The 13252-nt window shown below is 52.0% G+C and overlaps 1 protein-coding gene across 1 annotated transcript; it reads left to right on the top strand.

Annotated features, from left to right (window-relative positions):
• Nucleotides 444-6678, top strand: RPL3 (ribosomal protein L3). The gene is made up of 10 exons (XM_005681086.3): nucleotides 444-523; nucleotides 1462-1654; nucleotides 2389-2557; nucleotides 3107-3242; nucleotides 4139-4325; nucleotides 4802-4962; nucleotides 5462-5563; nucleotides 5915-6010; nucleotides 6256-6375; nucleotides 6581-6678. Exons 1-10 carry the CDS (start codon nucleotides 521-523, stop codon nucleotides 6623-6625), a joined length of 1212 nt encoding a protein of 403 aa, XP_005681143.3. The 5' UTR covers nucleotides 444-520; the 3' UTR covers nucleotides 6626-6678.

Raw genomic sequence — 13252 nt, 5'->3', positions numbered from 1 at the left:
TAACTTTGAGTTGGTGGGGGCTGCGCAACTGATTCCACTTCCCAATATGCCTGCAAAATGGCAACAGCGATGATCCAGAGTGCTGGAGGGAAAGGATATACCACGTGTGAAAACGCCTCGGAACTGAAGCCCCAGTAGGGTTATTCAACTCCAGAGGTGACCGACCATCTCCCTTCACCGTAATAGCGCGTTTCAACGTTTCCTCAAAAGTTGGCTACTGCCCAACGTTGTAGGGTAACAGTATTTTCATTTTATGCCGGCGCGTCCGAGAATTTTCACCAAGTGTGATCCCAGCCGCTCGCCGTAGGACCTCTAAATCCCGCCTACCAAACTGACGCCCTGGTCTGAGCGCAAGCAAGGCGAGAACGAGCATGCGCGGAAATGGAGTCTAGTGTCCGCCCCGCGACCTGACGTCGCAGCGGGTGCGCGCTCGTACGCCGGAAGGGGCGGAGCCAGACTAGCATTTATATATCTCGCGCGGCCCGCGGGCCGACCTCTACCGGCAGCTTCCGACTGCAGGATGGTATGTAGTGTCATGGCGGCTTCCTCTTTGTCGTGTTGGCATGGCTGAATCCGCGGCACATCGCCGCCATCTCGGCTCACCCGGCGCCGGGGTTCTGCTGTAATAGCACGGGGCACTCAGCGGAACCCGCGGTCAGGTCTATTTCCTGGGAACGTCTGGGACTTGAGGATGGTGTGGGGGCGGCCGAGAGGCCTTGGCTTGTGGGGCCTGGGCCCGACAATTTTCAAACCATAGACTGACTTCCTGGATTTCGATCTCAGCATTCGAGATTCAAGTCTTGAGCCTTTTGGCAGGAGGACAGTGTGTGCGATTGTTTGGCTCGAGTGTTAAAGAGGTGCAGAAATACAGGCTGTCAGGCTGGGGAGGGTATTCGGGGCAGGAGTTGTTGAGGCCTCATTCTGAAACGTCTGGGAAGGTTGGTACAACTCCTTTGGCCTCTAGAGTTGTCAGAAACCAGAAATGATGAACTTATTGACGGGCGGACAGAGACGCTGTGCTGATTGTCATGTTCTGATTTGGCTCTGCCGAGTTCTAGTGGCCTCCATTTTCCAGTTTGGCTCCCGCTGGGAGCATGGGGAATCCTTCAGTACCTTTGCCCACCACCCAGCCCTTTGACAAGGAGTCCCTGGGCAAAGTGGCAATAATGATGATCAGAATCTTGAGCGTAAGGCTTGTTAAGCCATTCTTAATGCGACTCTCTGGTGTGTCTTTGTCTTTTTAAGTTATAAGGTGAAGGGTTGAGGTAAATAGTCAATTCAGGTGTGGCTGAATAATGCCTTCTGGATGTGTGATTACGAAGAATTTAACTTAATTCTGAATGTAAATTTTTTAACCTGGGTTGCTGGCGTGGAGTCATCATTGCTTGAAATCCTCTTGAAACCTAGGCCTCTGGGAACGAAGCTCCTCAGAAGGTGCTAACGTTCTTCTATTTCTCTTAGTCTCACAGGAAGTTCTCTGCTCCCAGGCACGGGTCCCTGGGCTTCCTGCCTCGGAAGCGCAGCAGCCGGCACCGCGGGAAGGTGAAGAGCTTCCCCAAGGATGACTCTTCCAAGCCCGTGCACCTCACCGCCTTTCTTGGCTACAAGGCTGGCATGACCCACATTGTGAGGGAGGTCGATAGGCCAGGGTCCAGTAAGTACATGCTGCACCTTTCTAGCTGATGGGAGAGCTGGAGTTGGTGGGAACTGACTAGATGGGGCCAAGCAGTCAGAAGGGAGCAGGCTTTGGGGGAGATCAACAGAACCTCTGGACTTCAGAATGGAAATATATTTTAGGATTGATTAGTGCTCCAGAGTTCAGGTGACTGGCATTGTTACAGGCAGAGGGGTGTAATGAAGTCAAGGAGCATGGCCAGTAAATTTGTTAAGAGCCAAAGAATAGAAGGATTCCCCCGCTGGCTCAGTGGTAAAAAGAAAACCTGTCTGCCAAGCAGGAGACCCCTGGGTTGGTAAGATCCCTGGAAAAGGAAACGGCAGCACGTTGCAGTATTTTTTTCCTGGGGAATTGAAGTAGAAAAGTGACTGAGTAGAACACATAGCACTGAGTACTGAAACATAGCGTTAGTTAAAATGGTTTCTAGGCTCCGGTGTTACTACCTTACTATACTTAGTATTCTTGTATTCTGAAAGCAATGAGGAATTAGTCTCTAGAGATGGTTATAGCAGAGCAGACCTGGAGCCAGACTTAACATGGTTGAGTAGGGTCCAGATGGTTTTGATTGAGTTGAAAATATCTGCGCGCCAGCTGAACAGTCTGTAGTGAGGACAGGCCTGAGAGGTGCAGACTGCTGCAGACCCCTGGCCTGGGAGGGCACGTGTAGGGACTCGCTAGTCCACTCAGCTTTTGACTGCTTGCTTTATTTGCAGAGGTGAACAAGAAGGAAGTTGTGGAGGCTGTGACCATCGTGGAGACTCCGCCCATGGTGATCGTGGGCATCGTGGGCTACGTGGAAACACCCCGAGGCCTCCGGACCTTTAAGACCATCTTTGCTGAGCACATCAGCGACGAGTGCAAAAGGCGCTTCTACAAGAACTGGTAAGGGAGCCGCGGCTGGGCTCCGCCTGGGTTGGCTGGGGGAAAGGGCCGTGTGCTGCGTAGGGCCTTAGCTCCATGGCCGACGGCAGGGCAGCTGCTCTGGTGTCAGGCTTAGTTGCCTCTTGGGCAGAACAGTTCTCAGGGACAATGGGAGCAGCGTCCCGGGACAGTTCCTTTGTTATAGACCTTGGGTGCTGTCTCAGTTCAGCAATCCTCTTGGTTGCTGACAAGTATGGGGGTCTACAGAGCGGTGAGTAACGCCCCCAGCCCACCCCAGGTGTGTGGTCTGGTTAATGGCTAACTTGGAGCAAGAATTTGTGTATCCGAATGTCATGTTTTCATTATTAACCTTGTGGACCTCTGCTCAGCTCCGCTCGGCTCTGCCCGATGAGCTCCATCCAGGCTCCGCTTGCCGGTGGAAAAGGCTCCTTAGAAGCCGGCAATGAGCCCCATCCCCACATGGTGCCTGTGTGCCTCCCCCTCACCCGGTGGAGGGGTGATCAAGGCTGGCACCTGGGCCCCCTCCCCAACTCTGCTCTGCTCCTGAAGGCATAAGTCTAAGAAGAAGGCCTTCACCAAATACTGCAAGAAGTGGCAGGACGTAGATGGCAAGAAGCAGCTTGAGAGGGACTTCAGCAGCATGAAGAAGTACTGCCAGGTCATCCGTGTCATTGCCCACACCCAGGTGAGCTGGCCAGGGCCAAGAGGAGGGTGACTACCCACTGCTGCCCGTCTGTGAGGGCGGTGGCCTACGCGGTCACTGGTAGCTTTGGGGGGACTCTTATCTTCTGAATTGATTCTGTGCTCAACGTTTTGTGCCAGACCTCATGATTTCAGGAATAGTAAGATTTTCAGGTCTTTAAATGTATTTTCCTGGTGGGTGAGAGATTGTTAAAAGCAACACAGTCCAGCCAAGGCCCTGCCTTGAGACCTGGGTTCCTGGGGCCAGAACCTAAGGACACAGGGTGGCTTGAGAAGGCATCCAGTGGCTCCACGCAGGGCTTTTTGTTACCAGCAGAGGGCACTGTGTCCCCAGTGAATCTTACTTAGATAAAACCCATGCCCTGTTTTTAGGAAAACTGGTTGAAGGAATTGGTGAGTCATAACTTACGTAGGTAGTCTAGCACCTAACTGAAAATAGTGTTGAGAGGCTGACTTGAGTTTGCACTTCAGACCTGGCTTGAGTTGAATTAGCTTTAGCTTTTAGTTTTCTGGGTTAGACTGGGTGTAATCTGGGTTGTTAAGTGAAGAGTCGTCTTGTGTGGTTAGTGGTGACACATTACCACAGCCTCGTGCTGTGTCCACTGAAGGTAGCTCAGTAGTATAGCACTGGCCAGCTTTTAAAAAGCTTGGTTTAGATTTTGTTCCTCGTAGCTTGTATTTGCAGTGCTATACTGCTCTTTTTAAAAGTGGCTTGTTGGCAGTTAAGAGCATGCTAGATGGCTAGGGTAAACCAGAGCAGGTACCCCAGAGGCACTGGCCAAAAGGACCAGTCTGGAACAGGGAGCTGGTTGGTGGAAGGTTCTTGGTGTTTGGCCCGGCTTGAGGTCCTCTCACGCTGAATTCCCTGTGCCCTTCTAGATGCGCCTGCTTCCTCTGCGCCAGAAGAAGGCCCACCTCATGGAGGTCCAGGTGAACGGAGGCACTGTGGCCGAGAAACTGGACTGGGCCCGCGAGAGGCTTGAGCAGCAGGTCCCTGTGAGCCAGGTGTTTGGCCAGGATGAGATGATTGATGTCATTGGGGTGACCAAGGGCAAAGGCTACAAAGGTGAGCTTCGCAGTGGCCCGAGTTGCTCTGGTTACCCTGGGAGAGTGATGCTGGGCCCCGCTGTTGAGTGATGAGGCCGTGGAATGAGTGCTGGGCACAGCGCCCGAGTCAGACTGGAAATGTTCCTTGCTGCCTGCCTTCTGAGAATAGCTCTGGTCAGGTGGTTGGGTCAGTGTGTGGGACTGGGGTGAATGACTTTCGAACACACTACAAAACACTGGGCTCCAGGCTTCGTAAATCCTCTTGGGTCCACATGATATTCTGGTACAGGGATGATTCTCTAAGGCCTGGTCTTGTTGCTGAAAAGGTTTATGTCTAAGCTGATAATCACCTTGGATGGATGGAGGTATAGAAAGGGAGAGGATTGTTGCAGTCAGGTGTTGTATTTCTTTGGACAAAGTACCACGAACTGAAGTTGGGCATTCATAGCACGAAAGGGCCAGTGGCATGGTGTTAACAGACTGTGTCTCTCCCAGGTGTCACCAGCCGTTGGCACACCAAGAAGCTGCCCCGTAAGACCCATCGAGGGCTGCGCAAGGTTGCCTGTATTGGGGCGTGGCATCCTGCCCGGGTGGCCTTCTCTGTGGCTCGGGCTGGGCAGAAAGGCTACCATCACCGCACTGAGATCAACAAGAAGGTGAGGTGCACGTGGGGCCTCTGTGGAGACTTAAACCTTAGGGGAGCAGAGTGGCTCCGTTATTGGGGGTTGTGGGGGGTTCTAGTCCTTGTCATCATAAGTCCATTGGGTGGAGCCTCACATGGACTTAGTTGCTCATGCCTGGTGGCACAGTTGTGACTCGTTAGTGTCCTGGTTTGTAAAGTGCCATCCTTGAAGGTGATTCTGGTCAGGTTGAGGATGGGAGCCTCGTTTATCCTCTTCTGTCCCATGGTGTTGGAGAGGCCCCATCCCTTATTTCCCTGGATTGTTCGGCCCAGGCAGCTTTTCTTTGCTACAAGCCTGGGACACCCCATCATGAGGGTCAAGGTCATAACTGCTTTCCCAGAGTCCTTTGTAGGCTCCCCTGCCCCCAGTTGGGGAATCGTTTGTCCCTAATGGCAGTCCTTGCCTCCAGTCAGCTTGAGTCCCTGCCTTGTTTTCTTGTTAATCAAATATTTATGCTCATTTCTTCCTTCAGATCTACAAGATTGGTCAGGGCTACCTCATCAAGGATGGCAAACTGATCAAGAACAATGCCTCTACTGATTACGATCTGTCTGACAAGAGCATCAACCCTCTGGTGAGTAATGGGAGCTGTCCTTGCAAATCCTGTCTGGTCTGGCGGGGGATTTCCCTGAGTCCCAGGCCTCCCTTATGGGATCAGGATCAGTTTTTCCCCACAGTTCACTGGTCCCCTGGGCAGCATCCAGCCACAGTGGGGACTGTTTGCGGGGTGGGGCCAGCTGTTCAGTGATGAGACCCTGGAATGAGCGCTGGGCACAGCGCCCGAGTCAGACTGCGGAAGTATTCCTCGCTGCCTTCCTTCTGAGAACAGCTCTGGGCCCACCAGGACCAGGGTGTGGGCGTGGTCAGATCTGGCTACAGCCTCATGCTTGATCTGTGCTGACCCGATGACCTTGCTCCTTCCCAGGGTGGCTTTGTCCACTATGGTGAGGTGACCAATGACTTTGTCATGCTCAAAGGCTGCGTGGTGGGAACCAAGAAGCGAGTGCTCACTCTGCGCAAGGTGAGGCTGGGAGGGGAATGCCGAGCTCTGTTAGGGGAGTCGGTTGGGAGGAAAAGCAGGAATTGCTATGCCTGGTGTCTTGGGAGGAGAAAATTCCGGCTGGCTTGGCCCAGATGTTTGTTGCTTGCCTGTGTATATATATTCCTCGTCTGCATTCTCACCTCATCCCTCTAAGATGAAGGGCTATGAACTAAGGTGGTACAGGGAAAGGCTTGGCTCTCTAACCTTCCCCTCTTGGCCCACAGTCCTTGCTGGTGCAGACCAAACGGCGGGCCCTGGAGAAGATCGACCTCAAATTTATTGACACCACCTCCAAATTTGGTCATGGTCGCTTCCAGACTGTGGAGGAGAAGAAAGCCTTCATGGTAAGTACTTAGCTTGCTGCCCTCAGGCTGGGGTGGGGGTGGCTTTCAGCTGCTATTACCTGTCAGCCTGCCCATGTGGTGCTGATACAGAAGGTGCTTCTTTGTGCCAGGACTGGGGAGACCATTCCAGAGTCTGACCCACTGGGGTTGGGAAAGTTGTGACTGCTGCCTTCTGCCTCTAACATTGCTGCTGCTTTCTCCACAGGGACCACTTAAGAAGGACCGAATTGCAAAGGAAGAAGGGGCCTAATAGAACAGATTATACAGCTGGTAGAATCTCAATAAAATTATTTTCCAGTGACATCTGCCTCTGACTTTGCTTCCTCAGTTTTGGCCACTTCCCTTGGGCCCTCATGCTCCCTGGGTCCCCCCAGCTCTTTCCCCTACGACGGTGGCCCCAGCCTTTTGAAGATGAGCAGAAGTTGAGAGCCAGCCAGCCTGGGGAGTGAGCTTTGTGTGAAATGTTTGTCATTGGGCAAGGTGTCTGGGTTGCTTGTGTGGCAGTACATGAGGCAGTGGGGACCTGGAGTCCTTGTCACCCACTGGCAGGGCAGACCCTGGCTCTGCTGAGTGTCCAGCTACATGGTTTAGTTAGTGATCACTGGAGGGGTTCCAGTTGGGGCTTGCTGAGGTTCTTTCATAGCCATCAGCCAGATTCTGGCTGTGGGAGAGAATGGATGTCAAGCAGAAGGGCCTGCATGTCCCTTGGGGCTCAGAACAAGAATTTGCTTTGTGGAAGCCCCTGGTGATTAAAATTGACTTCATTAGAATGAGAATATGGGTTGGTGGGGGTTAAGTGTTTGGACCTGGCTCACATGGCTGGTCATGTTAATGAAACCCTGGTCTCTGTCTGGCTCCTGTTGTGCTGACCATTGTTGAGCATCTGGCATCTTGTAGGCCAGTCAGCAAACAACTGGGAGATGGTGAGGGAAGCTTGGAGTGCTGCAGTGCATTGTGAAAGTCAGTCGTGCCCAACTCTCTGACCCCATGGACTGACTACAGTCCATGGAATTCTCCAGGCCAGAACACAAGTGGGTAGCTTTTCCCTTCTCCAGGGTATCTTCCCAACCCAGGGATCGAACCCAGGCTGTTGAGAGCTTGGTTCCTGGACCTCTGCACTGGCTTCTGGGGTCTCGCCCACCCTTTGGTGCAGTGAATCCCAGCATCTCCTTTCCAGTCCCAGCTGCCCATGTCATCTGTCTAAGTGGCATGTTTTGCCTTGGCCCCACCTAAGCAGGGCAGAGACCACAGCCCCCGCATTCTGACATCCCTGCCCAGCATCTTGGCAGCCGGCTGGTTCTGGTATTCACTGAGCCTTGGTTTTCTATTCTATTGGAGAAGCCGTAATGGGAAGATTGGCCCAGTGAACATACGTGCTCCATTGTGTGACTCTGACCCAATGGACTGTGTAGATGCCAGGCTCCCCTGTGGCATTTTGCAGACGAGTCCAGGAGTGGGTTGCCATTTCCTTCATGGGATCTCCCTGACCAAGGAACCTAACTCAAGGCACTGCGGGTTCTGTGTCAGGATTACTGGAGGTGGCCTGAACTGAGCCTCCGGTTCTCAATAAACATGCCCCCCACACACCGCCCCCCGCCCCCTCCACACTTGGTTGGGTTCTGTGGTAGAGGAGGCTGAGCAAGAACCCTTAAGCCTGGGGCCCCTCCCCACCATCTTTGCCAGCTTTCCTGGAGTCCCTTCTGAGCTGAGTGGGGCAGTGGGCCTCAAAGCCCGCCTCTGCTAGTCTGCTACCCTTGCAACACCCGTCTTCCCATGACCTGGGCCCTGAGCTGCACTCAAGGCTGCAGCCACCAGGGGGCAAGAGTGGGCAGCTCCCCGTTGGGACAGCCTTGCAGGAGGGCTCTGGACTGCAGGAGGCTCAGTTCCCTCCTTAACCAGGGCCGCTTCAGATGCCCCATAGTCCCCGGAGTCAAGCCCGCAGCCAGAGAGGGTCAGGACCTGCCCCAAGGCCACCAGGCAGCTCTGGCAGAACCACAGGATGGGAGCTGGGTTCCTGGTCTTGTCACTGCAGAAGCTTCTCCCGTCCTGGGGAAGGTGCTGAGATGGTTGAGGCCCCACCTCGTCCCCTCGCCCACCCCAGTTGCCCTTGGCCTCTGAGCCCGGGGGCCTCCACGGACCTTATGTCAGCCCTGGAGCCTAGCTGCCCATCCAGCCCAGGTAGGAAAGGCTTTGCTGGTTTGAGATGTCTTGGCTGGGCCTCACTCCCTTTTAGGAATCTGCCCAGTTGTAGAGGATGACAACTGTAGAGATGGGGTCCAGAGAACAGGCTGATGGCGTGCGCACATGCATCCAACAGCAGAGACAGACCACACGCTCCTGGCCCCACACCTGTGCACAGAGAGACTTCAGGAGCAGGCTTGCTTGACTGAGCCCCTGTCTGCCGACCATCCCTGTATCCCTATGTCCCCATCCTCTTTGTTTCTGCCCTGCCCCTGGCCAGGGAGTGATCTTGGGCACCTTCCAGGTCACAGATCTGAACCTCAGACTCAGCTGGTTGGAGACTGACACCTTGGCAGTGGGGGTTGTGGGACCCAGTGCAGAAGGTGGACCCAGTGGGTGCACAGAACCACTGGAGCTGTGGTCAGAATGAGAGTATGGGCTTCCCAGGGGCAGCACTAAGCCCACCCATGTGTGTGGGATCAGCTTCACTCTTAAGAAACCCTGAGTGCCCGCCAGGCACACAGGTGCTGGGGAAGCCATGCTGAACTTAGAGGCCCAGCTCTTGAGCTTATGCTCTAGTTGGGGAGGGCAGACAGTAAACACTGGCCAACAGGACAGTTTTAGAAGTGACGAGGGACTTCCCTGGCGGTACAGTGGTTAAGACTCCGAGCTTCCACTGCAGGGGGGTACAGATTCTATCCCTGGTCGTGGAAATAAGCTCCTAGGCTGTGTCTCACAGCGTAAAAAAGTAAAAAAAAAAAAAAAAAGCGTTGGTCTGCTAAGGTTTATTATTTAGATAATAGAAGCGATGGATGCTTTGGCCCTGAATCAAGGCCAGCAGTTTGCGGAAGCTGTCAGTGTTAAGCAGGAGCCTAAAGAAATCTTTGTATGGTCTGTTGGCCTTTTCAGAACTTTGAAAATGAAATAGTCAAATGATTCAAAAGAAACATCTGAGTCATTGGTGATAGATGTGGGGTAATACTTACTTGTAGTTGATTGATGCATCTGTTAGTCGATTCCAGAATTTAGAGATCCCTGATATAACTTGGGGCTTCCCAAGTAGCTCAGTGGTAAAGAATCTGCCTCCCAATGTAGGAGACATGGGTTCAATCCCTGGGTTGGGAGGATTCCCTGGAGGAAGAAACGGCAACCCACTTTGGTATTCTTGCCTGGAAAATCCCACGGACAGAGGAGCCTGATGGGCTACAGTCCATGGGGTCCCAAAGAGTCAGACAGAACTGAGCATACACACATGATTTAACTTGTTCACTAGAATTATGATACTGTTAAATCCAATTATTACAAAAAGAATTGCTGTGGGTCTAAAACCAGTAGGATGATTCTGAACTGTGCGTGCTGTGTAGCTGCAGTCCACGGGATTCTCCAGGCAAGAATACTGGGGTGGATTGCCCTTTCCTCCTCCAGGAGCTCTTTCCAGCCCAGGGATCGAATCTGTGTCTCTTCTTTCTCCCACTTTGGCAGGCAGGTTCTTCACCACTGGGGCCACCTGGGAACCCCTCCAAACTGTGAGCTTCTTTTGAATATTATCATTTTGTAAGGTCCTGGGTATACCAGGGCCCTGACTGGTATATGTTACTATTCATTCAAATTGGAAACTTATATTTACTATTGGGTTGTTAAACTTTTTGAGCTGAGTCTTGGATTATGAGGGGCTTCCCAAGTGGCACTAGTGGTAAAGAACCTGCCTGGCAATGCCAGAGACTTAAAGAGATATGGGTTCGATCCCTGGGTCGGGAAGATCCCCTGGAGGAGGGCATGGCAACCCAATCCAGTATCCTTGCCTGGAGAATCCCATGGACGGAGGAGTCTGATGAGCTACCGTCCATAGGGTCGCAAAGAGTTGGACATGACTGAAGCAACCCACACACACACGCGCGCACACACACACACTGGACAGTGAAGGGCTCTATATTACAGACATTGATTGAGAACATTTCTTTCATAGCATATGCTTTTTGGCTATTCTGTGCAGCTTGTGGGATCTTAGTTCTCTGACCAGGGATTGAACACGGGCCTCGGCAGTGAAAGCATGAAGTCTTAACCATTGGACTGCCAGGGAACTCCCCTAAATGCACTTTTAAAAGAAGAAGAGGGAGGGGGGTTCAGGATGGGAGACACATGTACACATGGCTGATTCATGTCAATGTATGGCAAAAACCACAACAATATTATAAAGTAATTAGCTTTCAATTAAATAAATTAATTTTTAAAAAAGAAGTGCTAGATGCTGTTAAGAAATAAAACAGGGATCGAGAGAGATGGGGCAGGCGAGGCCTTTCTGAAACCTGAGGGTGTATTGGAGCTCTAAGGGTGTCGTGGAGCTCTAAGGGGTGAACATGCCCCACTCAAAAAGACCAGTGGGTGCATAGGCCCTGAGGTGGGAACGAGGCTTTGGGGCTCAGATCTGAGCTCTGAAAGGAAACAACTCTCCAGGGGAAAGTCTGAGTGAGTGGGCATGTCGTAGGTGCTCAATAAATGTTCCCTGCATCTCTGGGACTCATCAGTGCTTGGGTGTCCCGAACGGGGGTCCCCAGGCCTTTCCGCGGGCCTGCAGTGGGCGGGACAGGCGTCCGGGCCTCCTGAGATCCGTGTCTGTGCGTGTCACGGAGAGCGGTCTCCAAGTGCCCAGAGGTCTGTGCTTCCTGTCACCAGAACCCCATACAGGCCTCTCTGGAATCCTGCGGTGACAAAACAAGGAGCCTCATTCCATTCCTCCTAAAAAAAAGAATAAAGAAAATACTTGCTGGAAATTTCTGAGCAAGTGAGAACATGGAGATGGCAGAAGCCACCATTGCCTTAAAAGGCAGAGCCAGCGACTTCGTGTAGCTCACCTGGAGACAGGCTTGGGGGTGGAGGTGCTCTTCCCCAATCCTTGCCCCTCAGTCCTCATCCGCCATCACCCCCAGCCCTGCCCCTGCCCCCCGGGTGCCTGGCCTTGGCTTCCAGCGACGTCACCCTTCTCCCATTGGCTCTCGGCACGCAGCGGCTTGTCTGAAGCTTCTGTGGGTCCCCCGCCCTCCTTACGACATTCTGCCGCTAGGCTGGCACTCAGGGCCTGCTGTCCCCTCCAGCTCCCTATGCCTTCCAGGATCCGGACTCCTGGCTGCTCCCAGGAACCCCAAGAGCTCTCCCTGTCCTTCCAGCAGAGGCTCCAAAGCCTGAGCTGGACCCCTGCGAGGAGAGAGGGTTAACATCCATGAGCCCAGGAATGAGGGAGGTGGCATCCAGGACACTTCCAGGCCCTATTAACACATTGTTGTTCAGCTGCTAAATTGTGTCTGACTCTTCTGTGACCCTATGAACTGTTGCCGGCCAGGCTTCTCTATCCATGGGATTTCCCAGGCAAGAATACTGGAGTAGGTTGCCATTTCCTTCTCCAGGGATCTTCCTGACCCAGGGATTGAACTCGCATCTCCTGCATTGGCGTGTGGATTCTTTACCGCTGAGCTACCAGGGAAGCCCCTGTTAACATCAGAACTGTTAAATGCTGAATGACTGCCCTTGGCACCCATCAGCCGTCTGGACCCACATGCTGCCCAGGGCCCAACTTCACCAGCTCCTTGCCCTTGATAACCAGCGCTCATGTTGACTTTGAAGGCCTCCAGAGGGTGGTGCCTGGGTTAGCAGGTGGTAATAACTATGAATAATTTATACCTATCGGTCACTGTCCTATGTACTTCATATATATAAACTCAATACTCAGGCAAAGGAGAAAAGGAAAGATACATCCATCTGAATGCAGAGTTCCAAAGGATCAATGCAAAGAAACAGAGAAAAACAATAGAAATGGGAAAGACTAGAGATCTCTTCAAGAAAATTAGAGATACCAAGGGAACATTTCATGCAAAGATGGGCTCAATAAAGGACAGAAATGGTATGGACTTAACAGAAGCAGAAGATATTAAGAAGAGGTGGCAAGAATATACAGAACTGTACAGAAAAGACCTTCGTGACCCAGATAACCACGATGGTGTGATCACTCACCTAAAGCCAGACATCCTGGAGTGTGAAGTCAAGTGGGCCTTAGGAAGCATCACTATGAGCTAAAGGAGGTGATGAAATTCCAGCTGCGCTATTTCAAATCCTAAAAGATGATGCTGTGAAAGTGCTGCACTCAATATACCAGCAAATTTGGGAAACTCAGCAGTGGCTGCAGGCCTGGAAAATGTCAGTTTTCATTCCAATTCCAAAGAAAGGCAATGCCAAAGAATGTTCAAATTACCTCACAATTGCACTCATCTCACATGCTAGCAAAGTAATGCTCAAAATTCTCCAAGTTAGGCTTCAAAAGTACATGAACCGAGGACTTCCAGATGTTCAAGCTGGATTTAGAAAAGGCAGAGGAACCAAAGATAAAATTGCCAACATCCACTGGATCAAAGAAAAAGCAAGAGGGTTCCATGAAAACATCAACTTCTGCTTCATTGACTACACTAAAGCCTTTGACGGTGTGGATCACAGTAAACTGTGGAAAATTCTTAAAGAGATGGGAATATCAGACCACCTTACCTGTCTCCTGAGAAATCTATATGCAGATCAAGAAGCAAAAGTTAGAACTGAACATGGAACAACGGACTGGTTCCAAACTGGGAAAGGATTATGTCAAGGCTGTATGTTGTCACCTTGCTTATTTAACTTATATGAAGAATACATCATGTGAAATGCCAGACTGGAT

The sequence above is a fragment of the Capra hircus genome, chromosome 5 (assembly GCF_001704415.2).
Source record: "Capra hircus breed San Clemente chromosome 5, ASM170441v1, whole genome shotgun sequence".
In the NCBI taxonomy this organism is placed as follows: domain Eukaryota; kingdom Metazoa; phylum Chordata; class Mammalia; order Artiodactyla; family Bovidae; genus Capra; species Capra hircus.
This window is presented reverse-complemented; position numbering and strand designations above follow the sequence as displayed.

Excerpts from the sequence above, each read along its gene's own strand:
- RPL3 (XM_005681086.3), top strand. Across the intron at positions 3,243-4,138 it reads GTGTCATTGCCCACACCCAG|ATGCGCCTGCTTCCTCTGCG; the intron begins GTGAGCTGGCCA and ends GTGCCCTTCTAG. Across the intron at positions 4,326-4,801 it reads CAAGGGCAAAGGCTACAAAG|GTGTCACCAGCCGTTGGCAC; the intron begins GTGAGCTTCGCA and ends TGTCTCTCCCAG.